Source organism: Mirounga leonina, unplaced genomic scaffold (genome assembly GCF_011800145.1).
Source record: "Mirounga leonina isolate KUSES-001 unplaced genomic scaffold, KU_Mleo_1.0 Mir_166, whole genome shotgun sequence".
NCBI lineage: Eukaryota > Metazoa > Chordata > Mammalia > Carnivora > Phocidae > Mirounga > Mirounga leonina.
In genome coordinates this window covers 29,605,833-29,633,652 of record NW_023270418.1, presented here as the reverse complement: position 1 = coordinate 29,633,652, position 27,820 = coordinate 29,605,833, and the positions used below count along the sequence as shown (strand labels likewise).

Genomic DNA, 27,820 nt, shown 5'->3' with positions numbered 1-27,820 from the left:
TTTATTTTTGACGAATCCTTATAATATTTTAAAATCTTGCATTATCCTTTTTAAACTTAGAACACAGAGACTTATAAAAAAAGAAAATAAAAATCTCATAAAGGTACACTTCTAAAGGTTAACAGCTTTTATCATTTTTATGAATATTATTCTAGATTTCTCCTATTTCTCCTCTCTCTAGAGTTGGTCCAAGAGAGGTTTTAAATAAGTAGTCCAATCTACCTCTACTTACATAACTGGCATTTGCTTTACTATGCAGAACACTTTTGTAATCCCAAGATTTTGTAGCCAGGTTTTGTATTGAATAACATGGTTTAATTGTTCTATATATCTTTTTAATTACATGGAGTATTTTTTTGGTTTAGAGAATTAAGTTAAATTATTAGGCATTTATTTATAAAGTCAGTTAATGGTACTTATTATGTAATCATTTATTTCAACCAGTGATTTATGATGCCCTAATTATTAAACTTTAAGTGTCAAACATGCTACCATATCATTCTGGACTTCTTTGGATTTGTAAATGCATCTGCTATTCATGTTTTAAACCTATTGCCTCTCATTCCAGCATATGCTGCCCCAAAAACCTGCCCCACCCTCCCTCCATGAGCCTCATTTTTTTGAATAATTTTGTCTATCACTAATTTGTAGATACATTTGGAACTCTTTTTTGAGTTGTCCCAAAAGAATGGAGTTTTCCATTGTAATTACTCCATCAATTACTCTGCCAATTAATTGGGGCAGAATCAAAGTTTTTAAATACTATTCTACCTTTCTATCCAGAAACATGCTAGAGATCTACAATTTTACAAATATTTTACTATGATTCCTTTTAAAATGTTATGACTTTTAATGTATAGAATTGTCAAATCACTATGTGGTGTAACTGAAACTAATATAACATTGTATATCAATGAGACTTCAGGAATAAAAAAATATTTTTTTCATTTATTTATTTAATTGACAGAGAGAGAGACACAGTGAGAGAGGGAACACAAGCAGGGGGAGTGGGAGAGGGAGAAGCAGGCTCCCCGCCGAGCAGGGAGCCCGATGTAGAGCTCAATTCCAGGACCCTGGGATCATGACCTGAGCTGAAGGCAGTCGCTTAACCGACTGAGCCACCCAGGTGCCCCAATAAAAAAATATTTTTAAGTATTACGACTTTTCTCAAACTTCTCATTATGATTAATTGTAGATATTTCATAGTCACTTAGTACTGCAATTGTAAATAGGATCCATGATTCCATTATATCTTTATTTTATTTATTTTACAGATCTTTCCAATATCTGGGGATGATCCTGATTTTCCTTCCTCTATCTTGCTCTTTGATTAGCAGTTCGTTCTTGGAACTCCTTAAAACTGTGTCACTTTCATGAAGGTATCTTCCTTCTTTGCTTGTCTTGGGGCTTCTCTCCTGGTAAAAATACAATGAGACCAAAAAACAAGCACAAAAATGAGAAGACGTCAAATCAACATGTATGTCCTGCATTCTTTAGAGCAAATGGATTCTTGACCCCTGCCCCAAGAATCTGAGTAAATTCTGGGAAGGCAGCTTCCATAGTTTCAACTCCCACTCTCACCTTTGGAGGCCAAGGGATCTGGATGCCCAAGGGATTTGGAAGAGGCAAAGGCAGTATACAAAAGTTTAAAAATCCTTTCCAATTCTTGATCATTTAAAAATGCCTTTTTTTTTTTTCTTTTTGAGTAGACTCCATGCTCAGCATGGAGCCCAATGCGGGGCTTAAACTCATGACCCTGAGATCAAGACCTGAGCTGAGATGGAGAGTCGGATATTTAACTGACTAAACCACCCAGGCAGCCCCCCTTTTTCTTTCTTTTCTTCTTTCCTTCCTTCCTTCCTTTTTTTTTTTTTTTTTGGTAGGCTCCATGCCCAAAAAATACCTGTATTTTAAATTGGGTATTCTTCAGTATACCAAAAGGATAAGCAAACCCAAAAAGAAATAGGTATCACATGTGCTATATCTCAAAATATGTTTTCGAGAGCATCTGAAATTTTGTTTGTACATGTGTCTTGGTCATTTATGAAGCTACTATGATCTATAAATCAAGAAAATTCATGGTCTTACCATTTTTAAAAACTCAAAAATTAAGACATCTGTAAGAAAATTTCAAAGTTAGACATTACCACGTATATGAAAGAACAAAGAAAACAAACTCTTTCTAACACTCTTAATATACTAGAGAAATTGTTTTACTCAACTCTGTTTTCCATTTAACCTTAAAGGTGAAAGACTTTGGTTCAACTTCATAACATAACAACTGTTAAAGTGAAAATGTCAAGTAAAAGAGAAGCCTTCCATCTGAAAAAAGCCTGAACAATTATGCCTTCAACTTTTAAAGGTTTTAAACCTGCCCAGAAATCCACCTCCGTATGTGAAGTTTCCCTCTGCCTCCTCTTCTGATTAAGCTTGTTATTTGTTTGAATGCACCAGCATTCAAGATAATAAAATTTCTTGTTCTGTGTAAAACAAACAAACAAACCTATATTTACTCCTCCTTTCCCTCTTTTCTCAACAGTTGCATTCCCAGCGGAAACCAGCCAGTCTGGATCTCACGGGCAGCCCAATGGGACTCTTCCCCTGAGATGCATGGTCATCTGTGGGAGGGGCTCCTGTTCTCTCCCTGATCCCGTTCAGATTCTTCAGTGACCAGGGCAGTCCTCAGACACTCTGGGGAGCTACTCCCCAGGTGAGGGCTGCCAGGGTCTGAGGGATGAGAGTCTGGTGTCTGGATCTGTGTGTGTCTGTGAAATACCTTCAGGGTGTGTTTGTCACCCTTAGGCACCTAATTTTGGTCCCTGCACCACTAACTTACTAATGCAGGCAGGGCAGAGCCAGTCTGTGTGACCTGGGGAGCCGTGGGGGAGTCGGAGGTCAGTGTGAGGAGAGTTGAGGCTGTAGCTAAACCAAAGGCACTGACCACATGGCATGTGTCTAAGTCTAAATCTTTCTCTGGGAGGGGCAGTTGGCTGGCTCGGTTGGTAGGGCAGGTGACTTGGTCTTGGGGTCATGAGTTCAAGCCGCACATTGGGCATATAACTCACTTAAAAAAAATTCATAGAGGTGCCTGGGTGGCTCAGTCATTAAGCGTCTGCCTTCAGCTCAGGTCATGATCTTGGAGTCCTGGGATCGAGCCCCACGTCGGGCTCCTGGCTCAGCAGGGTGTCTGCTTCTCTCTCTCCCTCTGCCTCTCTTCCTGCTTGTGCTCTCTCTCTCTCTCTCTCTCTCTCAAATGAATAAATAAAACATTTTTTAAAAATCCATAAATCTTGGGCGCCTGGGTGGCTCAGTCGTTAAGCGTCTGCCTTTGGCTCAGGTCATGATCCCAGGGTCCTGGGATCGAGTCCCACATCGGGCTCCCTGCTCAGCGGGAAGCTTGCTTCTCCCTCTCCCACTCCCCCTGCTTGTGTTCCTGCTCTCGCTGTCTCTCTCTGTCAAATAAATAAATAAAATCTTAAAAAAAAAATTCATAAATCTTTCCCAGGGGACAGTGATCCTGAATGGTGTCTTGCCTTCTCATCACAGATCTAGAGCACACAGCTCCCTTAAGGAGCAGCCAGAGGGTTTACTCACTCTTTTTCCACATCCTGGATGGAGTCAGGCAGAGGCTGATTCCTAGTTTCAGGAAGGAGGAGAACAACAAGACCAGAGAGGATGGGGAAGACTCCATACATGATCCAGGGCAGGTGGGGAGAATACACGGTTAGGATCATCAAGAGGGGAGCCAGGGCCGCTCCAATATTACCAGCAATTCCCAGGATTCCTGTGGCTGTTGCCCTTGGGGTACAAACAGTACAAAAATAATTTGGTATAAATCCACGCAGGTAATTTGTGATTTATTATTTTGCTTTGATTATAGAAGATATCACAACAGTGTTTAGTTAGATACATGAAGGTTGACAATATACTCTTACATTTCAAATATGCCCTTTTATTTGCTGGCAATTTTTTTCAAGTGTGCAAGTGCACTAAGACATACTTTCATTATTTAAAAAATACTCTTATCCATAGCATCTACCATTGAGTGGTTCTATAGATTATGTGAGGTGATATGTTAAAAAAAGAACACAGTGCTTTGCCAAAGTCAGATTTTAACAAATTTTGGCTGTAATTTTTGTTACTATTAATACTATTATAATTGATGCTTTTGATAACTCATCAGTGTTCTTCCCACTATGAATGTTAATTAGCTGGGAAAGGCCTATTTTGACCCTGCTAGAGCTCCCATGTGATTTGTACCTGATTATGGTGGGGATTAGTTCATTTCCATGGGCAGAAGAACACATGATTGCAGCAGAAGAAGCTCCTACTCCCAAAGTTGACAAAGTAACACGCAGGGTCTGCATTTCTGGAGAGGAAGACAGTGAGATTCACCATCCACCAAATTACAAGTGAAGAAGACACAGTTGGAGATGTTTGCATGTGTTAAATACATTGTAGAGAAAGTGCAGAGAGGCAGAGAATGTATAGTGACTAGTGGCTGAGCTTACTGTTACAGCTTAAACAGAATAAAAAACCCGAGTCATTTTATTACCTCTCCCTTACACATCAGAAATTTGCCAAAGACTGAGAGGGGAATGTGAGTTTGCTTTCATTTATTTTGTCCAGTGTCTCCTCTGCCTTTCATGTATAAAGTAAGACTCCATATGAACAATTACCAAGGGATGTAAAACTCATCGATGTCCTTGAGAAGTTTAAAACCTGGATGCATACATGAAATTGACTTGGGGCTAGTACTGTGGCAGAGAGTAATAAAACCATTGTCTATGGATAAGTAGCTTGATCTACAGTAATATTTGAAGATTGAAGAATAAAGACCTGTATTACAGGAACAATTGTTGGACTTTGGAAACCTCTGAAAGGAAATCTGAGTCCGTTTTCTACTCAATAAAAAAAAAAAAAAAAAATCTCACGAGAGCGTTACAACATTGGAATACGCTCCGCGGTAAAGAAGCAAACATCATTGCTGACATCCAAGATGAGGGCAGAGCTACCAATCTGGGATCCTGTAAGATACACAGCTATGCTGGGAGTTAGGCGAAGCCCAGGACCACCTCAGTTCTCCTATCCATTACATAGGATCATTTAATTTAGTAAAACTGATTCTAAGAGAGGCTTTAACTGCTCACTCCTTGTTCCAACTGCATACTTCTTTGCTTGAAGACAAGATATTTTTATTTTCTTGAAATCAAAAAGTCTTCCCTAAACCACAATTGCAATTATGGTGACCTAATACAAGACACACAAGTGGATATATGTAGACATCAGGCAGTAAATTGTCACTGAAGCTGTAGTAATAAGAAAGAAACCAGAGAGAGGAAATGAGGGTATTGTGTTCTCATATGAGATACAATTAATATATATTGGACAAAATACTGTCATTTACAGTTACAAGTGTGATTGGTCAAAGCCAAAAGGGCAAGTGATCAATTGCTCTCCTAGAGAAACTTTTAGAAAGATATGACACCAGATACTTCTCAGATGTGATGAGGATAGCCATGTCTGAACCAAATTTTACTGGGCTTTGACTCTTTCCCAGCTGCTTAATCGTAGAATCTGTCCTAAATCTTCAGATCAGTTTTGGGGGATCATTAGAACCATACTCTCCCTTCCCGTGTGTGAGCCCAGTCCCCAAGTCCCTGATACATTTCCTTTCTTCAACCTGTGCTCTTTTCTCACCTTCATGCAGAAATGTGGTGATCAGAATGGAGACTCCAAGTACAGACATGAAAATCATCTGGCTTACTCGACGGCCCATATGATTCAGTGCCAAAAGTGCAACGTAATTGGCGAGGAGGTTGACCATGCTAAAGAGAACCTGGGACAGGAAAACATTGTTCCCGATATGCTGGAGGTGGAGAATCAGGCCAAAAAAGGGCATGTAGGTTGCAAATCTGTGGTGAACAAAAGAAGAAAGAAAGATGTCATTACGTTTAGACCCTAGGTTCTACAAACAACAATCATAAATATTATCAGACAGGCAGCCAGTGGTTGGTGTTCCAGTACAAAAAGCATGGTCTGTTTTGTAGAATGTTCTACATGGTGATGATTTAAAAACTGTCATAAAATATTGCATAATAATGGAGGTCATAATGGTTACTTTTTTGGTGGGTGGGGTTATTGTTCTTAAGAATACATAATGAGGGGGGTGCCTGGATGGCTCATTCAGTTAAGCATCTGCCTTCGGCTCAGGTCATGATCCTGGAGTCCCAGGATCGAGCCCAGCATCAGGCTCCATACTCAGCGGGGAGTCTGCTTCTCCTTCTGCTCCTCACCCTGTTTGTGCTCTCTCTCTCTCAAATAAATAAATAAAATATTTTTTTAAAAAAGAATACATAATGAGGTCCTCTAGGGTTTTAGAATTTTTTCTATATCCAGATTTGGGTGACGGTTGCATATTTACATATGCAAATATTCATTTAGCTGTATACATTGGTACACTTAAAATTTTTTTTTAAATTTATTTAAGTGATCTCTACACCCAAGGTGGGGCTCAAACTCACAACCCTAAGATCGAGAGTCACATGCTCTTCTGACTGAGCCAGCCAGGCACCCCAAATGTTTGTAATTTTATCTCAATCGAAGTGGAAACAAATAAGTGAAGAAACTTAAAGCTAAAATCTCTACTGTGATTGAAGTTCACAGCCTCCATTTCCAGATGCTGAGCCTGGTAAGGTGACATAATAAACAAAACTCATTGCACAATTAGTTCTGGGTCAGTCTTTCTGTAACTAAAAAAAGCAATTATCTTTCTGTCTTCCTTATGTTTTATCTCCAAATCTGTCCCTACAACATGTTGTATCCTTTGATAGGATTAGATTCATGCCTCCACTACTTTAATATTCTTTTTTTTTTTAAGATTTTATTTATTTATTTGAGAGAGAGAATGAGAGAGAGAGCATGAGAGGGGGGAGGGTCAGAGGGAGAAGCAGACTCCCTGCTGAGCAGGGAGCCCGATGCGGGACTCGATCCAGGGACTCCAGGATCATGACCTGAGCCGAAGGCAGTCGCTTAACCAACTGAGCCACCCAGGCGCCCAGCCACTACTTTAATATTCTTTATGCATAGTGTGAAGCCTACCTCACAAAGGACAATAAACAGATCCTTCTGCGCAGGGTGGGTGTGTGGAACAAGTCAGTTATGGAAGGTTTTTTCTGTGCTATCTCCAGCTCCTCCTGCATGGTGGATCTCAAAACCTTCAAAAACAACCGCAACAAGAAACTGTTCAGTTGTCACACAATGTGAGCATTGGGAGGTCCCCCACAGGGGACAAGCTGGACCACTTGTTGTTATATTTAGTAGGAAATTGAGACAGCAAAAATGCACTGACATGTGAAAGGTGAATTAGGGAGTTAAAGGAGCCTTAGGAAAATTATGTAGCAACAAAGACTTTTTAAACACAAGATCTGAGTGGGCTGCAGGGCATCCAAAAGGGTGTACATGTTAGATATTCAGATCAGGAAGAAAATCAAATGTGAATTACTTGGATTAAGGTCCAAAGCTCCATTTATGCTAGATGGACATGAAAGACCTAGAAGTTAAGCTTGGTTCCCAGCCAGCCATCCTTTGCAAAGAAACTGTTTATCTCAGGAAAAATGACATTTCCTGAGAGCCTTTATTTTGGTTCTTCATTCAGTCTCTTTGAGGGGAATCCTGGCATATTGTGCCTCCATGAAGGAGGTGCCTAGAATTAAATCTGAGGATGAAACCAGGGCAGGAACTTGATGTAGAATAATTTATACCCAAATTGGTTATAATCTGGGGTTACTTGATGGTCCTGCAACATGCTAGGTGTATACCTTGCAGAAGGTGATTAAGTATTTCTAAACCCCAATTTCCCTGTCGAAGAAGAAGAAGAAGAAGGAGAAGGAGAAGGAGAAGGAAGAGGAGGAGGAGGAGATGGAGAGGGAGAAGAGATAGGTAGCGAAAAATAATAGCACCTTTTTCATAAAGACTTTCTAGCCATACATGAGGTTGCAAATACATAGATGGAATTATATCCAGCACACCTTGGATACTTACTTATTAATTATTCCAATAATATTGACTTAATTCTCATCCCCCCTCTACAAGTGAAACAATATCATGAAGTCCATTGGAAAAATTCCATGAGGAAGGGACTTTAGAGAAATGTAAGGTCACCTAAGTGAGGACCTACCAGATCAAGAATATCCTTTGCAGTTGCAGAGCTAGCTCAAGTAGCAAAATCCTGGACTTAAGCTTTTGGAAGAGAAAAGTCAAGATAGCATCTCCTTCCTGCAACTAACACCAGAAACCCATGACCACAGGCCATTGTCATAGGCAGTATTCTAAGAATGGGCTCCAAGAATACCTTAAACTTGGACCAGATGAGGGCTGCCATGCCTGTGAGACTGGCCTCAAATCACATCCAATATCAGAGTAAAAGTTTGGGAGATGATGAGGTTATTTCACACTGGCCATTCATTTTTGGTGAGCAGAGATGTGAGTTGCATTTCCAGAAGAATTTAGGGAGGTGATGCCAGGTCATTTATGGGAACTCAAGGAGCTCCTCCTACCTGGTAAAATTCTTATTCACGGAAGAGGAGACCTATATTCAAATGGGAGCCTGCTGGGTCTTTGTTTTTTAAAATGCATCTTTTCCTCTGATTGTTCTTTGCTAATAGAAAAACAAAACAAAACAAAAACTATTTGTGCCAATCATAACACCATGTTGGGGTGAAAAACATGGAACAGCTGGTTGGTGTCCTGGAATTAGCATGTACAAATTCACAACAGCCCTTTGTTAAATTTTTAGGTAGTTTGTAAAGCAGCTGCCATGATGTTGGTGGCTTTTATTGACAATGGTGGTGGTATTCATACTACAAAAATTGATAATCACTACAAATTTGAGATCTATGGCTTTTTTCACTTCTTGTAATGTTAGGTATTAAACATTTACCAGCACACCACTGGCATGGCCCCTCTGCCATCATTTGGACTGCTCTCAATTGCAAATTTAATCATATCCCTGCTTGATTTAAACATGGCTAGTTCTACCTTAACCTGTAAGGCCTATTTCAAATGTAACTACATTCAAGTAGCATTCAGTTCCTGCACATCTGCAATCCAGGCTATGTCTTCCTCTTGCCATTCACATTCTACCCTTGCTTTACTTCAAAGAGGCTTTATCAAGCCCACAACCTGGCCCGTCTGTTCATGAACCTGGAAGTGGACCCACCTGCAGACCCTGGCAAATGGTCCACACATCCATGGACCCAGACAGCAAGTCCACTGATGAACCCTGCTAAATGGCCTACCCAGAATCTCCAGCCATGGTGACTGGTGAAGGGCATTTCCTGCCAAAAGCAGACTGTAAAGACTGGAAGAGGCGACTGCTTCTTCAAATGCACAAACACCCTGGGTGATGGGTATTAAGGAGGGCATGTGTTGTGAGGAGCACTGGGTGTTATATGCAACTGATGAATCATTGAACACTACATCAAAAACTAATGTTGGCTAATTGAAAAAAAATGTATAAACACCATACAAGGCTCTAAGGAATTGTGGCGGGGGCGGGGGGGGAGGGAGAAAAAAACTGATAGAAGAGTTAGGTTTTTTTTAAAGGATGAACAAAATTGACAAAGTTTTAGCTAGACTGGCCATGAAAAAAAGAGAAAGACTCAAATAAATAAAATCGGATATGAAAGAAAAGACATTACAACTGATGCCACAGAAATAAAAAAAGATCACAAAGGACTATAACAAACAATTATATGCCACCAAAGCGGACAACCTAGAAGAAATAGATAAATTCCTAGAAACATACACACTACCAAAACTGAATCAAGAAGAAATAGAAAACCTGAAGAAACCAATTACAAATGAGGAGATTGAAACAGTAATCAAAAGTATCCCAGAGGAGATATTTGCAAGAGACATATCTGATAAAGTGTTGGTATCCAATCTATAAAGAACTTATTAAACTCAACACCCAAAAAACAAATAATCCAGTTAAGAAATGGGCAGAAGATATGAATAGACATTTTCCAAAGATGACATCCATATGGCTAACAGACACATGAAAAGGTAAATTATTGAACACTACATCAGAAACTAATAATGTACTATATGTTGGCTAATTGAATTTAAATTAAAAAACATTACAGGCAGCTCCTCCCCCCAAAAAAGGAAAGGTGTTCAACATCACTCATCATCAAGGAAATACAAATCAAAACCACAATGAGATATCACCTCATACCTGTCAGAATGGCTAAAATTAATAACACAGAAAACAACAGGTGTTGGTGAGGATGTGGAGAAAGAGGAACTCTCTTACACTGTTGGTGGGAATGTAAACTGTTGCAGCCACTCTGGAGAACAGTATGGTTGTTCCTCAAAAAGCTAAAAATAGAACTACCCTATGATCCAGCAATTGCACTACTAGGTATTTACCCAAAGGATACAAAAATACACATTCAAAGGAGTACATGCAGCCCGATGTTTATAGCAGCATTACCAAAAATAGCCAAACTATGGAAAGAGCCCAAATGCTCATCAACTGATGAATGGATAAAGATGTGGTATATATATACAATTAACTACTCAGCCATCAAAAAGAATGAATTCTTGCCATTTGCAATGACGTGGATGGAGCTAGAGTGTATTATGTTAAGGAAAATAAGTCAGTCAAAGAAAGACAAATCCTATATGATTTCACTCATATGTGGAATTTAAGAAACAAAATGGATGGACATTTGGGAGGAGGAAAAGAGAGAGAGAGGGAAACAAATCATGAGAGACTTTTTTTTAATTTTTAATTTTTTAAAGATTTTATTTATTTATTTGACAGAGAGAGACATAGCGAGAGAGGGAACACAAGCGGGGGGAGTGGGAGAGGAAGCGGGCTTCCCCCCAAGCAGGGAGCCTGATGTGGGGCTTGATCCCAGGACTCTGGGGCCATGACCTGAGCTGAAGGCAGACACTTAATGACTGAGCCACCCAGGCGCCCCAATCATGAGAGACTCTTAACTATAGAGAACAAACAGGGTTGATGGAGGGAAGTGGGTGGGAGATGGGATAGGTGGGCAATAGGTATTAAGGAGAGCACGTGTTATGATGAGCACTGGGTGTTTTATGTAAATGGGGAACCACTGAACTCTTCTCCTGAAACCAATATTGAACTGTATATCAACTAACTAGAATTTTTTTTAAAAAGTAGCCCAGAAATAAAAGCCTAACACCAGATGGCTTCACAGGTGAATTCTACCAAACATTTAAATTATGAACACTGATCCTTTCACTTTTCCAAAAAAATAAATAGGAAATACTAACAAATTTGTTTTATGAGTGCAGTATGACTCTGATACCAAAGTCAGACAAAGACACCATAAGAAAAGAAAACTATAGGCCAATATCCCCGATGAACAAAGGTGAAAAAACCATCAACAACATATTAGTAAACCAACTTCAAGAGCACACTGCACACCATGACTCAGTGGGATTTATTCCTGGGATGAAAGGATAATTCAACACAAGTAAATTTTTAAAAACGTGATACACCACATTAACAGAATGAAGGTTAGAAACCGTATGATCATCTCAATAGATGTAAAAAAGAATCTGACACAATTCAACACACATCCATGATTCAAAAAACTCTCAAGAAATAAGGTATTGAAGGAACTTACCTTAAAGGTCATATATGAAAAGCCCACCACTAACATTATACTCAATGATGGAAAACTGAAAGCCTTTCCTCTAAGATCTGGAACTAGACAAGAATGCCACTTTAATTCAACAGAGGATTCAGAAGTCCTAGCCAGAGCAATTAGATAAGAAAAAGAAGGTATCCAAATCAGAAAGGAAGAAGTAAAATTATCTCTGTTGGCAGATGACATGATCTTTCATGTAAAAAACCCTAAAGACACCTCCAAAATTTTGTTAGAAACAATAAATGAATTCAGTAAAGTTTCAGGATATCAGATCAAAATATAAAAATCAGTTGCATTTCTATATACCAGCAACAGACTATCTGAAAATGAAATTAAGAAAACAATCTTGTTCAGGGCACCTGGGTGGCTCAGTCAGTTAAGCATCCAACTCTTAATCTCAGCTTAGGTCTTGATCTCAGGGTCGTGAGTTCAGGCCCCACATTGGGCTCCACCCTGGGTGTGGTACTTTAAAAAAATCCTGTTTGCCCAACAGACATGTGAAAAAGTGCTCAACATCGCTTGGCATCAGGGAAATCCAAATCAAAACCTCAATGAGATACCACCTCACACCAGTCAGAATGGCTAAAATTAACAAATCAGGAAATGACAGATGTTGGTGGGGATGAGGAGAAAGGGGAACCTTCCTACACTGTTGGTGGGAATGCAAGCTGGTGCTGCCACTCTGGAAAACAGTATGGAGGTTCCTCAAAAAGTTGAAGATAGAGCTACCGTATGACCCAGCAATTGTACTACTGGGTATTTACCCCAAAGATATAAATGTAGGGATCCAAAGGGGTATGTGCACCCCGATGTTTATAGCAACAATGTCCACAATAGCCAAACTATGGAAAGAGCCAAGATGTCCAGTGACAGATGAATGGATAAAGAAGATGTGGTATATATATACAATGGAATATTATGCAGCCATCAAAAGGAATGAAATCTTGCCATTTACAACGACATGGCTGGAACTAGAGGGTGTTATGCTGAGCGAAATAAGTCAATCAGAGAAAGACATGTATCATATGACCTCACTGATACGAGGAATTCTTAATCTCAGGAAACAAACTGAGGATTGCTGGAGTGGTGGGGAGTGGGAGGGATGGGGTGGCTGGGTGATGGATATTGGGGAGGGTATGTGCTATGGTGAGTGCTGTGAATTGTGTAAGACTGATGAATCACAGACCTGTACCTCTGAAACAAATAATACATTATATGTTAAAAAGAAGAAGAAGAAGAAGGTAGCAGGAAGGGAAAAATGAAGGGGGGGAATCAGAGGGGGAGACAAACCATGAGAGACTATGGACTTTAAGAAACAAATTGAGGGTTTTAGAGGGGATAGGAGTGGGGGAATGGGTTAGCCCAGTGATAGGTATTAAGGAAGGCACGTATTGCATGGAGAACTGGGTGTTATATGCAAATAATGAATCATGGAACACTACATCAAAACTAATGATGTAATGTATAGTGACTAACATAACATAATAAAATAAAATTAATTTAAAAAACATAAAAAAGAGCATGTGAAATATAAAGGGTTAAGCCCTACAACTCTGCCAAATGGCAGGGGAGCTATTGGAACTCTCACCAGGTCAGAGGAGTTGGAAAGCAGCAGGGTTTACATTTCCTTACCACCTTGATAGTGCAGATGGGAGCAGGGTCCAAGCACCATAGCCAGTCGATTGCCTCAGTGAGCCCACACTAGCCCCAGTTATCCCACCAAGGTGGCCCAATGTGGTGCACACCGTGACATCCCTGGCCAATGCTCACTATAGCTCCAGCTCTCTCGCCTATATGACACAGGTGCAAAGCACCTTGGAACACTTCAGGCCAGCACCACTTTGTTTCCAGATGACTTGCCAGGGAATCCCTAGTGTAAAGCACCACAGGACCTCCCAACCTGAACCCACCTTTGTCCCAGATGACTTGCCAGGGCATCTCCTGTGTGGAGTGCCCTGGGATGCCTCCTCACCTGGACTGCACCCACCTCAGCTCCAACCACCCTGCCATAGTGTCCCCTGTACAGAGTGCCCTGGGACGCCCTAGCTTGCACCCACTTCAGCTTCAGCTGTCCTGCCAAGGTCCTCTCTGTGCAGAGAGAACTGAGAACACTCCAGCTTGTGCCCACTTAAGACTCAGCTGTCCTACTAGGGTGCCTTCTGCACGGAGAGCCCCAGGAACCCTAGGTTTGCACTCACTTCAGCTTCAGCTGTCCTGCCAGGGAGCCCTCTGCATGGAGAGCCCTGGGACCACCCTGGCCCATGCCCACTTCAACTCTAGGCATCCCACCATGATAGCCCCAGCCCAGAGTGCCCTAGAACCCCTAGCCCACACCAGCCACAGGTCTAGCCAGCCAGCACAAGTCACCAGACACACACAGTCTACACAGGGGATAATCATACACAGGACGATTCCTTCAAGTTTAGGAGAAGTAGCTGTTCCACCTAGTTCATAAAAACAAACACAAAAAGCCAATAAAAATGAGAAGACAGAGGAACATGCTCCAAATGAAAGAACAAGACAAAAGCTCAGAAAAGGAGCTAAATGAAGTGGAAATAAGCAATCTACCTGGTAAGTTCAAAGTAATGGTCATAAAGATGCCCATGAGACTGGAGAGAAGAGTGGATGAACTCAGTGAGAACTTCGACAAAGAGATAGAAAATATAAAAAAATAACCAATCAGAGTTAAAGAATACAAGAACTGAAATTAAAAAGACACTAGAGGGAATAAACAATAGATTAGAGGATGCAGAAGAACATGTCAGTGATCTGGAAGACAGGGTAATGGAAAACACTCACGCTGAACAGCAAAAATAAAAAAGAATTTTTAAAAATGAGGATAGGTTATGGCTCTCTTGAATAACATCAAGCAAATGAACATTCACATTATAGGGACCCCAGAAGAAGAAGAAGAGAGAGGAAGGGGCAGAAAATGTATTTGAAGAAATAATAGCTGAGAAATTCCCTATCCTGGGGAAAGAAACACATATCCAAGTTTAGGAATCCAGAGAGCCCCAAATAAGATGAACCCAAGGAGTTCCACACCATGACACATAATAATTAAAATGCCAAAGATTAGAGATAAAGAGAGAATTTTAAAAGCAGCAAGAGGAGATTATGCTAAGTGAAATAAGCAGAGAAAGTCAATTATTGTGGTTTTCACTTATTTGTGGAACGTAAGGAATAACATGGAGGACATTAAGAGAAGGAAGGGAAAAATGAAGGGGGGGAAATCGAAGGGGAAGACGAACCATGAGAGGCTATGGACTCCGAGAAATAAACTAAGGGTTTTAGAGGGGAGGGGGGTGAAGGGATGGGTTAGCCCAGTGATGGGTATTAAGGAGGGCACGTATTGCATGGAGCACTGGGTGTTATATGCCAACAATGAATCATGGAACACGACATCAAAAACTAATGATGTAATGTATGGTGACTAGCATAACTAATAAAAAAATAAAATAAAATAAATTAAAAATAAATAAATAAAAGCAGCAAGAGAGAAGCTACTAGTTACATACCAGGGAAACCCCATAAGACTAGAGCTGATTTTTCAGCAGAAACTTTGCAGGCCAGAGGGGAGGGACATGATAGAGTCAAAGTTTTGAAAGGAAAAACAACCCCTACAACCAAGAATACTCTACCCAGCAAGATTACCATTCAGAAGGGAAGAAAAGATAGTTTCCCAGACAAACAAAAGTTTTAAAAGTTCATCCGCACTAGGGGCACCTGGGTGGCACAGTCAGTTAAGAGTCTGACTCTTGGTTTCAGCTCAGGTCGTGATCTCAGGGTTGTAAGATTGAGCCCTGTGTGAAGCTCTGTGCTTAGCACAGAGTCTGCTTGAGATTCTCTCTCCCTCTCCTTCTGCCCCCTCCCCACACATGTGCATGCACTCTCTCTCTAAAATCTATCAATTAATCAATCAGTCTTTTTTTTTTAAAGATTTTATTTATTTATTTGAGAGAGAGAATGAGAAAGAGAGAACACATGAGAGGGGATAGGGTCAGAGGACGAAGCAGACTCCCTGCCAAGCAGGGAGCCCGATGCGGGACTCGATCCAGGGACTCCAGGATCATGACCTGAGCCGAAGGCAGTTGCTTAACCAACTGAGCCACCCAGGCGCCCTAATCAATCAGTCTTAAAAAAAAGTTCATCACCATTAAACCGGCCTTGTGAGAAATGTTAAAGGGACTTCTTTAAGTGGAAAAGAAAAGGCCATAATTAGAGATGAGAAAATTCTGGAAGGAAAAAATTTAATGAGTAAAAGCAAACATACAGTAAATGTAGTAGAGCAATCACTTACAAAGCTAGTATGAAGATTAAAAGATAAAAATAATAAAATCAGTTATATGTAAAGAATTAGTTATGGGGGCTCACACAGTAATTAGATGTAAAATAGGGCAATATATACATAAAATGTGGAGAGGGGAAATAAAAAGGAAGTTCTTTTAGAATGCATTCAAACTTAAGTGATCATCAACTTAATATAGACTACTATATATTTAGGATGCTATATATGAACCTCATATAAACCTGTAATGGATACACAAAAAATAAAGAGAAAGAAGGCACAACATTAAAGAAAGCCATCTATTACAAGGAAAGAGAACAAAAGAAGAAGAAAGGAACAGAGAAGGACTACAAAACAACCAGAAAACAATTAACAAAATGGTAATAAGTACATATATATCAATAATTACTTTAAATGTAAATGATCTAAATGCTCCGATCAAAAGACATAGGGTAACAGAATGATTAAAAATAACAAGACCCATCCATATGCTGCTTACAAGAGACTCACTTCAGACCTAAAGAAACATACAGACTGAAAGTGAAAGGATAGAAAAAGATATTCCATGCAAATGGAAGCAAAAAAAAAAAAAAAAGTTGGAGTAGCAATACTTATATCAGACAAAACAGACTTTAAACTAAGACTGTAACAAGAGACAGAGAGGGCATTACCTAATGATAAAGGGAGAAGTTCAATAAGAGGATATAACACGGTTGGTGGGAATGTAAATTGGTGCAGAAAACACCATGGAGTTTCCTCACAAATTAAAAATAGAGGGGCACCTGGGTGGCTCAGTCACTTGAGTATCTGACTCTTGATTTCAGTTCAAGTCATGATTTCAGGGTCCTGGGGTTAAACCCCACATTTGGCTCCATGTTCAGCAGGGAGTCTGCTTGAGGATTTCCCTCCCTCTGCCTCTGCTCCCACCCCCCACTTGTGCTCACACTCTCTCTCTAAAATAAATAAATAAAATCTTTAAAAAATTAAAAATAGAAATACCATATGATCCAGTAATTCCACTACTAGATATTTACCCAAAGAAAACAAAAACACTAATTCAAAAAGATGTATGCACCCCTATGTTTATTGTAGCATTATTTACAATAGCCATGATATGGAAGCAACATAATGTCCACTGATAGATGAATGGATAAAAGATGTGGTATGTGTATAATATATATGTATGTATATGATGTATATTTATAACGGAATGTTACTCAGCCATAAAAATAGAATGAGATTTTGCCATTTGTGACAATCTGGATGGACCTAGAGGATATTATGCTAAGTGAAATAAGTCAGACAAAGACAAATACCATACATTTTCACTTACATGTGGAATCTAAAAAGCAAAACAAAAAGGAGAAATAGATCCAATAAATACAGAAAATAAACTGACGGTTGTCAGAGGTATAGGCTTCCATTTATGGAATGAATAAGTCATGAATTAGAGAAGTACAGCATGAAGAATATAGTCAATGGTGGTGTACTAGCATTGTATGGGGACAGTAGCTACACTTGTGAGCACAGCATAACGTATAGAGCTGTTGATTCACTATGTTGTATACCTGAAACTAATGTAATATTGTGTGTCAACTATTTCTCAATGAAAGAAAGAAAAAGCAAGCACTGATAAATGATTGACTACTACATCTGAAATTAATGATGTACTACATATTGGCTAATTGAATTTAAAAAAAGAAAGAAAAGGCAATCCTAAAATTCATATGGAAACACAGAAGGCCCTTAACAATCAAAGAATTTTTGAACAGAAACAAAGCTGGAGGCGTCACATCTTTTGATGTCAGAATATATTACAAAGATACAGTATGGTACTAGTATAAAAACAGACATGCAGCCCAATGGAGCAGAATAACAATAAACTCAGCATACACAGTCACTTGATATTGGACAGTGGTGCCACGAATTCATATTAGTGGGGACAGGATAGTGTCTTCCATGAATGGTGTTGTGGAAAACTGGATATTGACATGTAAAAGAATGAAACTGGAAACACCTTACGATGTACACAAAAATCAACTCACAAAGTCTTAAAAACTAAGATATAAGATCTGAAACAAAGAAGCAGAGAACAGAATGGTATTCGCCAGATGCTGGAGTGTGTGGGAAATGGGGTCATATTTGTCAAAGAGTACGAAGTTTCACTTATGTGAGGTCAATCTGTTCTAGGGATCCACTGTATAGCATAGTGTCTATAGTTACAATATCGTACTATATATTGAAAATTTGCTATTAGTAGGTCTTCTATTGAGTGTTATCACAAAAATAATGAATAAAAAGGGCAGGAGAAAGTTTTAGGAGATGATGGATATGTTTATTGCATGGGTTGTGGTACTGATGTTTGGATGTGTACTTATCAGATTCGTCAACTTTTATATATTAAATATGTACAGCTCTTTGTTAATCATACCTCAATAAAGTTGGGGTTTTTTAGATTTTATTTAAATTCAAGTTAGTTAACATATATTGTATTATTAGTTTCAGGAGTAGAATTTTGTGATTCATCACTTGCATAAAGTTGTTTTAAGAAAAATCCTTCAGATGTGCCATTGAACATGTTTCCAGAGATGTTTTATTGCTTCTCTTTGACTGTCTAGACCCTAATCTTCTCCTTTTCCAATTAAACGGGAAAGATGATGTTTCCTTGTCTCTCTGAGAATCCTTTCCATCCCCCTTTCATTGCAAACAGAAAAGTTAAAGTTAAGCCCCAAAGAATTATAAACAGGATCTTGAGATATTTGCACACATATGTTCACTGCAGCACTATTCACAATAGCCAACCCATGGAAACAAACTAAATGTCCATCAGTGGATGAATGGGTAAAGAAAATGTGGCATATACATACACAGAATATGATTCATCCATAAACAGAGGAAATCCTGCTAGAGGCTACAACAGATGAATCTCAAGGACATTTTGTTAAATGAAATAAGGCAGTCACAGAAGGACAAATACCTCACAATTCCACTTATATGAAATATATAAAATATTGAAATAATAAAACAATAAATAGAATGGTGGTTACCAGGGACCAGGGAGAAGGAATATGGGAGATTGCTGTTCAATGGGTATCGAGTTTTAATCATGCAAGATGAAAAAGTTTTAGAATCATTGTACTTACAGTTAACAATACTGTATCATACAGTTAAAAATTTAAGAAGCTGGATTTCATAATATGTGTTAATTTTAAGATGTCTTGATTTTTCTCTTATTAATACTAAAGTTCCTTGAAACACAGAATTCTGACCCTTACTGCTATTCAGGATCAAGCATCATGACTAGCACATTATAATTTTTTGATAAATAATGTATATGTTCATGACATGATGAATGGTTTACTTAATGATCCACAGCAATATCTGCCTTCCAGACCCAGGGTGGGGGAAAAAAAAGACTTCTCTGAGGCATTTCCACTCAGCCATGCTCTTGGAACTTGTAATAAGTAGAATTTAAACTCCACAAAGCAGAGATTTGGACTATTGTGGCCAATGCCAAATCTCCTGGAGAGAGCAGAAGGGGCCCAGGGAAGCACGCAGTAAATACCGATAATGAAAGAGTGTATGACCAACTTAACATGCTCTAGTCTGCATGGTCACTAAGCCTCCCTTCTACTGGTCTTACTATCCTCAAAAAAGGCCGTCAGAATATGAATGTAAAGAAATGGCTTCATTTGGGTTACTTTCTCTAACAAATACACAATCTTTATGATTGTAAACACTAAGAGCTCTCTGCTCCTGTTGAGTAAAAATATCTGTGTTCAGTTCCCAGCAACAGGATATTCTCTCTTTATATTAACTCAGACAATATGGATGGCCGCTGAGACCAGGACAATGAGGTAAGAAGACCCGAAGCCAGACCCGTGTCCCCACCCTTTATTCACTTTATGGACACCAACCAGTGCCTAGGTCAGGTCACCGGTTCCCTACATCCCATAACCCACTCCCATTCCTGTTCACCTCTATGGTGAGGGCTTCTCCAGCATTCTTCCTTCCATTCCTATGTGCAGCTTTTCTCAGTGCCTTTAAGCCCTCCTCGAATTTGTTGGTGATAACCAGCCACCGAGCAGACTCTACCAGCCACCTGATCAAAGAAGACAGAGGTGCAGCCAAGTCTCTCATGTGTCCATACTCTTTGTCCTGAAATGCCTCTCCCTTCCCATCTAATACCTACCTCTTGTTCTGTTATACCAGAAAACACAAACTTACATTCTCTTGTACCGTGACTAAAAAACTGGGAGGATGGCCTCTCTGTGCAGTACATTTTCACCACTGGCAATATAGAGCGGGAGTCATATTGCCCCCTCACTCTTATTCTGGGGAATATCTTCAGGTTTGGCAAATAGAAATAGTGTCTAGTTAAATCTGAATTTAGATGAACAGTGAATATGAGTAATTGTTGAGTATAACCATCTCCCATGCGGTATTTTGGACCTACTTACACTGAGAAGTATTTGTTGTTTGTTTGAAATTTTACTTGAATGAGACACCCTGTATTCTATCAGGCTAGTAAGTAAAAATAGAGAACTCTCAGATAAATAGAAATTTCATATAAACTATGAAAAATTTTTAGTGTAGCTATGCTCCATGCAATATTTGGAATATTATACAAAAAAAAATTGTTTACCTGAAATTCAAACTGAACTGAGTGTCCTTGATATTATCTGGTAACCCCACCTGTTCAGCTTCGTGAAGCGTACAAAGGACACTTATTAGGAGAGCATGTGCTCAAGTTCTTAACTAAGAACCAAACAGAATTCTTAGGACCTGATTCCATGTATCTTGCATCCCAGGATCCTCTAAGACAAAGGAAAAAAGAAAGCTTTTACCTTGAGAAAAGAAAGGAGACAAATAACGGTACAGAAACCACCAGCTGCAGGGTGTGCCAGTCTGGAATGGCAAAAGCCAGTCCTCCCAGGATCATCTGTCCTACACAAGCAGTACAGACTGCCACTGTTATTCCCATGGCTTGGCATCGGGGCACTGTCCATTCTATGCCTGAAAGAAAACACGAACAGGATTTTGACTTCAGAGTAGGAATCTCAAAGTCAAAGTCAAGGCTTGGAAAATGTCAGAGATGCGAAGTGTTTACTTACACAGCATAATAGTATTTGTCATGATGTTCGTGGTAGAGCAGCCAGCCAGGAAACGTAGCACGCAGTAAATGACGAAGGTGGGAGCAAAGCCCACGCAGGTGTCAGCAACGGCCAGCTGCAGGAGGCACCACCTGAGAATTAACTTCCTCCCAAACCTGAGGAACGGGAACCGGTTAGATGGGGGAATAAGAACGACCGGATGGGAAAATTAACAAAAGAAGGTACACTTTGAAATTTAGCATGGGTTTTAGTAAGTGAAACTTTGCCCTTGAAACTTTAAAGAATCAACAGCTAGTCAACAGGAGATCTTCCCAGAAGCAACCCACCTGTTTGTAAATAGAGACTGAGTATAACGAAACTTCTTCCCCATTCTGTTACCAGATCTTTGAGACCAACTGAAGCCATATGAGACCAGTTGCAATACTGGAAATTTTAACACATCACACGTGTCCCTTGTACTAACACAAGCACTTAACACAGTGGAGTCTGTGCCGTGTCTAGAACACGAGGGAGCTGCTATGGACTGTGTCCCCTGCCCCCACCCCAATTCATATATTGAAGATCTAATACCCAGTGAAATGGTATTTGGAGATGGGCTTTGAGGGAGCTAATTAGGTTTCGATGAGGTCATGAGAATGGGGTCCTTATGATGGGGTTATGCCCTTATGAGAAGAGAGATTGCTCTCCTCTTCCTGCCATGTGAGGCTATATAGCAAGAAGGCAGCTGCCTTGAAGTCACGAAGACAGCTCTCACCAGGACCCAAATCTCTCTGCACCTAGATCTTGGACCTCCCAGCTTCCAGAACTTGAAAAAATAAATTTCTGTTGTTTAAGCCACCTGGTCTCTGGTGTTTCGTTGTGGTAGCCTGAGCTGACTAAGACAAGATCTAAATCTGTACTTGGTACTCTAGGACCACACAGGTCATGGATAAACTACATGAAAGGAATATCCAAGGAGCAATACAGCAAAGTTGCTGATGGGTTGCATTAGAGGCCCTCTTTGCTATGTCTGGCTTTATAGGCCTTGAACAACATGTTTCCCTAAAATAATAAGTGAACAACTCAGAGAACTTAGAATGAGTTCTCAGAGGAAAGGATTAGGTGAGATGAGCATAAAGAAACAGAGAAGGAGAAGGTATTTTAATTTTATTTTTTAAAAGATTTTATTTATTTATGGGGCACCTGGGTGGCTCAGTTGGTGAAGCGTCTGCCTTCGGCTCAGGTCATGATCTCAGGGTCCTGGGACGGAGCCCCGCATTGGGCTCCCTGCTCAGCGGGAAGCCTGCTTCTCCCTCACCCACTCCCCCTGCTTGTGTTCCCTCTCTCACTGTCTCTCTCTGTGTCAAATAAATAAGTAAATAAATAAAATCTTTAAAAAAAAATAAAAGATTGTATTTATTTGAGAGAGAGAGAGTGAGCACGAGAGAGAGAGAGAGTGGCAAGCAGAGGGGAAGGGAGAAGCAGACTCCCCACTGAGCAGGGAGCCTGACAAGGTATTTTTAAAAAGGAAGGAGAATTCTGTGTTTCACAGTTGTCTGGGAGAGAGGGCCTTTCTCTGGACAACGTGGATGACTCTGTGCTGATTCTGTATGACCAGCAGTGGACAAAACAGAGGGATTGGAAAAAAAAACCTGCAATCCTTGCTATGCTTGCAGAATATTTCCATTATAACGCAGTGTTAAGTCTTTTATAGTCTGAGTATTTATATTACATACATTTGTATTTCCATTTAAAATGGAATAAAATCTATGTAAAGAAACGCTATGATTAATGAAATGATGTAATGACTATTATTGGAAAGTCTGGTCAGTCAAAATGAAAAGCAGCTGTATTAAAGATATATCAGGTAGTGATATCTAGGGGTGCCTGAGTGGCTCAGTCGGTTAAGTGTCTGCCTTTGGCTCAGGTCATGATCCCAGGGTCCTGGGATTGAGCCCCAAGTCGGGCTCCCCGCTCAGCAGGGAGTCTGCTTTTCCCTCTCCCCCTGCTCATGATATCTCTCAAATAAATAAACAAAATAGAAATCTTTAAAATGTAGTGATATTTAGAGCGGCAGGCATTTGGTAACAATCTGGTTGTCCATCACTGAAAAATGGATGAAGAGCATCGTCATGGATCTTCACTGAGGAGCACTATGCAGCAATTAGAAGAATGAACTAGAAGTACACGTAGGAATGTGTATAGACCTCAAAAAACATAGCATTGAGTGTACAAAAGAAAAAGAATGAGATAATAACACATTTACATACATATGTGAATTAAAATATATGTAAACCAAACAATGTCATTTATTTTGAAAAACATATGAATTTAAAGAAATATAGTTAATGCATTATAATGACCCCTATTGGGAAGAAGGAAATGGGATTGGGGCATAAGGAAAAAATGAAACATATACATAGATACATGAAAGGAATTCATGGCCAAACTAATGAGGACTCTGTCTCATGAAATGAGTATAACTCAACCATCTGTGGTTGATATCAAAGGAAAAGAAATTTGTGCTGGCAAAATATAAAAATTATTGTTTCATTAATTATTAATTGTGCACTTTGGCTGTATGTTCACCATTGCTTTTTTTTTTTCCAAATGCAGAGGAAGATGACTCTTCCCAGCCTTATATTTAAGTTAGAGTCACACGTCTGCATTCTGACCATGGGTTGCAGACAGAAGTGACCAAGGCCACTTCTAGCCCTGTCCATACAAGGTCCACTTGGGTCCTGCTCATTCTCTCTGACAACATGGCTGGAAACAAAAAACGTGCAGATGAAAAAGTCACACAATGGAAGATGCTCAGAGGATGGGGGCCATGTGACCCACACCACACTGTGAGGACAGTGAGAGTCATGATTTTATTAAAATCCCAATTTTGAATCTAGGGTTCTTACTGTAACTAGCTACCTTGGCTAACACAGTAATGTTTGAATGATTGTATTTGATGAAGATAACTAGAGAAGCTTTGTATGTTTTCTTTTTTGGTATAGGTTTCTCAAATTTATTTGAAAAAAATATTTGAGGGGCTTCTGGGTGGCTCAGTTGGTTAAGTGTCCCACTCTTGGTTTTGGCTCAGGTCATGATCTCAGAGTTGTGAGGCTGAGCCCCAAGTCAGGCTCTATGCTGGTGGTGGAGTCTGCTTAAGATTCTTTTTCTCCCTCTTCCTCTGCCCCTCCCCCCAAGACTGTCTAAAAAAAATTTTTTTTAATTGGAAAAGAAAACGTGATGTAGAACTGTAAACATATGCATAAAAAGAGGTTACAAAATTACATATACACTTTTACCAATTTTATTTAAAACATATATTTCTGATGTATGTGGCTCCCACTTCGGTGGACTTGTTCTTAGCGCTTTATTTTGAAAATTGTCAAACATGAAAGTTTAAATGAATACTGTAATGAACATTGCTATAAATCTCAAGTGGATTCACCACTAGATAGCATTTTGCTATATTTGCCTTATTTCTTTGCCTTGTGAACACACACGCACACACACCCCAAACACACACACCCCCACACAAATTCCTTTCTATTGAACCATCTGAATGACAGTTACAGACGACATGACACATCACTCCTAATTTTTTTAGCATGCATGTATAAAAAATATAAGTAGTTTCTAGGGGTGCCTGGCTCACTCAGTTGGTTAAGTGTCTGACTCTTGATTTTGGCTCAGCTCATGATCTCAGGTTCTTGAGGTCAAGCCCCGTGGCAGTCTCCGTACTCAGCGGGGAATCTGCTTCAGATTCTCTCTTTCCCTCTCCCTCTGCTCTTTCCCCCCCTCTCAAATAAATAAATGAAACTTTAGGATCTCCTTGCTTGGCCATATATTCCCCTTTAATGGGAGGGTCATGGGAAGATGGCGGCTTGGGTATTTATTAGCTGAGTGTAATAATGTGCTTTGAGGTACAAAAGTTTTTAATTTTTGATGAAGACCAGTCTATCTATCAATTTTTTCATCACTCATGCTTCTGGTGACATATCAAAGAATTCATTGCCAAACCCGAAGTCATATAGATTCACCCCCCCATTTTATTTTAAGAGTTTTATGGTTTTAGGGGCACCTGGGTGGCTCAGTCGTTAAGTGTCTGCCTTAGGCTCAGGTCATGATCCCAGGGTCCTGGGATCGAGCCCCGCATCAGGCTCCCTGCTCAGTGGAGAGTCTGCTTCTCCCTCTCCCACTCCCCCTGCTTGTGTTCCCTCTCTCGCTGTGTCTCTCTCTGTCAAATAAATAAATAAAATCTTTTTTTAAAAAAAAGAGTTTTATGGTTTTAGCTCTTGTATTTAAATCATTAACCCATTTTTGTTAATATTTATTATGGCTTTAGGTAAGGATCCAACTTTATTATTTTGCATGTGGATATCCAGTTGTCATGGTGCCCGTTGTGGAAAGGGCTATATTTTACCAGCTGAATGATCTTGGCACTCTTTTCAAAAAATGAATCAGTCGCAGAGATATGGTTTTATTTTTATTTCTGTAAGTGGGTGGTTCTGTGTTATGGAACTGTTAGAAATGGACACTCTGACTGGAAACACTTTTATAAGCTACATTTATGCCGTCATCCCTTCAGAGTTCACAGTTTTGAGCTAACATAACAGATGACGTTGTGCTGGTAGGTGGTAAGGGGAACCTGAATTCTCCATATCCCTCAGAGGAGACATCCCTGGAGCTGGCAATTGGCTGTCTAATTCAGAAGTGATACTGTCAAGCACAGGATACTCCAATTTCTAAACACCACAAATGGTGACGGCAGTTGTCATTAGATTAATTACATGGTTTAAAACGTACCTTCAAAGCGCTGTTTTTGCAAAAAAAAAAAAATCAAGGTCACTGGAAAAATGTTTTCTATACACCATCAAGACACATGGCTATGGACACAACAGGTGTAGTAGGGATGTTCACCCATCACACTTGGGAAACAGGGACATGGTGATCATGCTCTGGAAATCCATAAGCATTCAGTTCACAGCGTCCAGGAGGGACTGAACACGGCCCCCTGGCCAAAGTCTGCAACACTGTTTTACGTATTTGTGTCTTCAAATAGGCTGAATCTTATGTCATGAAACATCCTCTCTGTTCCCACAGGTAACTTTTCCCCATCTTCCTAAACCACGTGCTGTGTCACCTCCTCTCTAAACCCTGTTCTAAAATGTCCCCATGTCTGATGGAGATGCTGTTTCTATGCCCTTACATGGCACTCACAGCTGACAGAGCTTGCTATACTGACTGTGATCCCCCATGTGTTTCTAGATCCCTGGGGACCAAGGAAGCCCGGGACAGTGTAATTGACAATAGGTGTGTCTTACTGGAAGAATGATGTGTTGGTTCAACAAAATACCCCAGTGATCCAGAGACACTCACCTGTCTGATAAATGGCCAAATATTGTGCCTCCCACCAGCATTCCAGCCATGAATAAGAATTTGGCCATTGATTTCAGTGACTGAGATTCACATATCAGGTCCCACTGGAAGAGAAGGAAACCAGCAAAGGAGCGCAGCATAGTGGCTTATAAGCCCTCAGTGGAAACCTGACTGAAACAGCTTGAATGACACCAGTTTCTTTATATCGGGCCCCCTTCTTCCTCTACAGCTTCCTTTTTTTTTTTTTTTTTTTTTTTTGCATTAGCTGACCTTTATCATTCAAGTATCAGGTTAAATACAACTTCCTCTAGGAAGACTCATCTAAACCTGTTGGCTATATTAATGCCTTGTTTTATTTCATATGAAGTGATTCTCAACCTTGGCCACAGAATGCAATCATCTGAAAAGCTTTAAACATTTACTGATGGCAGAGTTTCACCGCAGATCTCTTATGGCTGCTCAGGGGTACAATCTGTGCTTGGAGGTTTTGATCAATATCTCGATGTTTCTCATTCGCAAGCATAACATTTTCAACACATTACATAAAATACTTGCTTAGACTTTGGTCTTCCTAAGAATAAAAGCCATATAATTGCAAGGTCACATCTACTTTTTAGTTCTTAGACTCATTAAATATGTAGATTAGTGGCATTTAATAAAGACATAAAGGATATTTGCTGAAATAATGAAGAATGAACACTTATACAGTGATTAAAGGCTTGAAGCATGTTCATTATTTGTGCTGCCTCTAAACCCCCAGAGTGTGTACTCACAAGAGGTAAATAGAGCCTCTTACCTTAGTCACGATGGTGGAAGGGAAGGAGCTTTGGTCGTACACCCAGCCGTCCACACACGGCTCCACGTCTGACTCACTCGTGTTGGGGAAGGTCCCATTCAGGTGCAGGAGCTGCCACTGGGGATGGATGAAGCGACGACATTTCTCTGGCCTCATGTTTGAGTCCAGTGGGATGGAGATTCTCAGGAGGGCATCTTGGCTGAGGATCTCAGTGCCGTTACCAGAGACAGTGTCATTGTCGAGGATGTGGACCCAGCAGCGGTGACCAGGGACGGCTGCCGTGAAGTTCTCCAACAAAATATGAGGGTACACCATGAGGTTGGAGAGACAAAGGAAAACCATCTGAAGGATCTGGAATTTCCCCAGGCCTCCAACTTGATCCAGGAGGTCCTGAAAGGCCATCGATGCTGAAAAAGTGATTGCCAGTGGAAGGCAAAATGACTTTATTTAGAAAAATTCAAAGAGAAAAAGGTCTCCATTCACTAAGTCACACCAAGCGTGTATTGGTTCTGACTCCACTTTTTCCTCAGTGGGCCCCGCTTCACCTCCACCAGGGCCACAGAAGCTGATTCTC

At 40.1% G+C, this 27,820-nt stretch overlaps 1 protein-coding gene across 1 annotated transcript; it reads right to left on the bottom strand.

Moving 5' to 3' along the window:
- Positions 1-1,287: 1,287 nt before the first annotated feature.
- Positions 1,288-27,820, bottom strand: LOC118015632 (solute carrier family 22 member 9-like). The gene is made up of 10 exons (XM_035012377.1): positions 27,247-27,820; positions 26,451-26,554; positions 21,096-21,250; positions 20,829-20,997; positions 19,960-20,083; positions 7,102-7,217; positions 5,701-5,915; positions 4,261-4,369; positions 3,595-3,798; positions 1,288-1,415 (listed from the first exon to the last, which is right to left on the bottom strand). Exons 1-10 carry the CDS (start codon positions 27,646-27,648, stop codon positions 1,355-1,357), a joined length of 1,659 nt encoding a protein of 552 aa, XP_034868268.1. The 5' UTR covers positions 27,649-27,820; the 3' UTR covers positions 1,288-1,354.

Excerpts from the sequence above, each read along its gene's own strand:
- LOC118015632 (XM_035012377.1), bottom strand. The coding sequence starts at position 27,648 with ATGGCCTTTCAGGACCTCCTGGATCAAGTTGGAGGCCTGGGGAAATTC. Across the intron at positions 5,916-7,101 it reads TGTTTATTGTCCTTTGTGAG|ATTTGCAACCTACATGCCCT; the intron begins GTAGGCTTCACA and ends TGTTCACCACAG. Across the intron at positions 1,416-3,594 it reads ATCCAGGATGTGGAAAAAGA|GAGAGAAGCCCCAAGACAAG; the intron begins GTGAGTAAACCC and ends TATTTTTACCAG.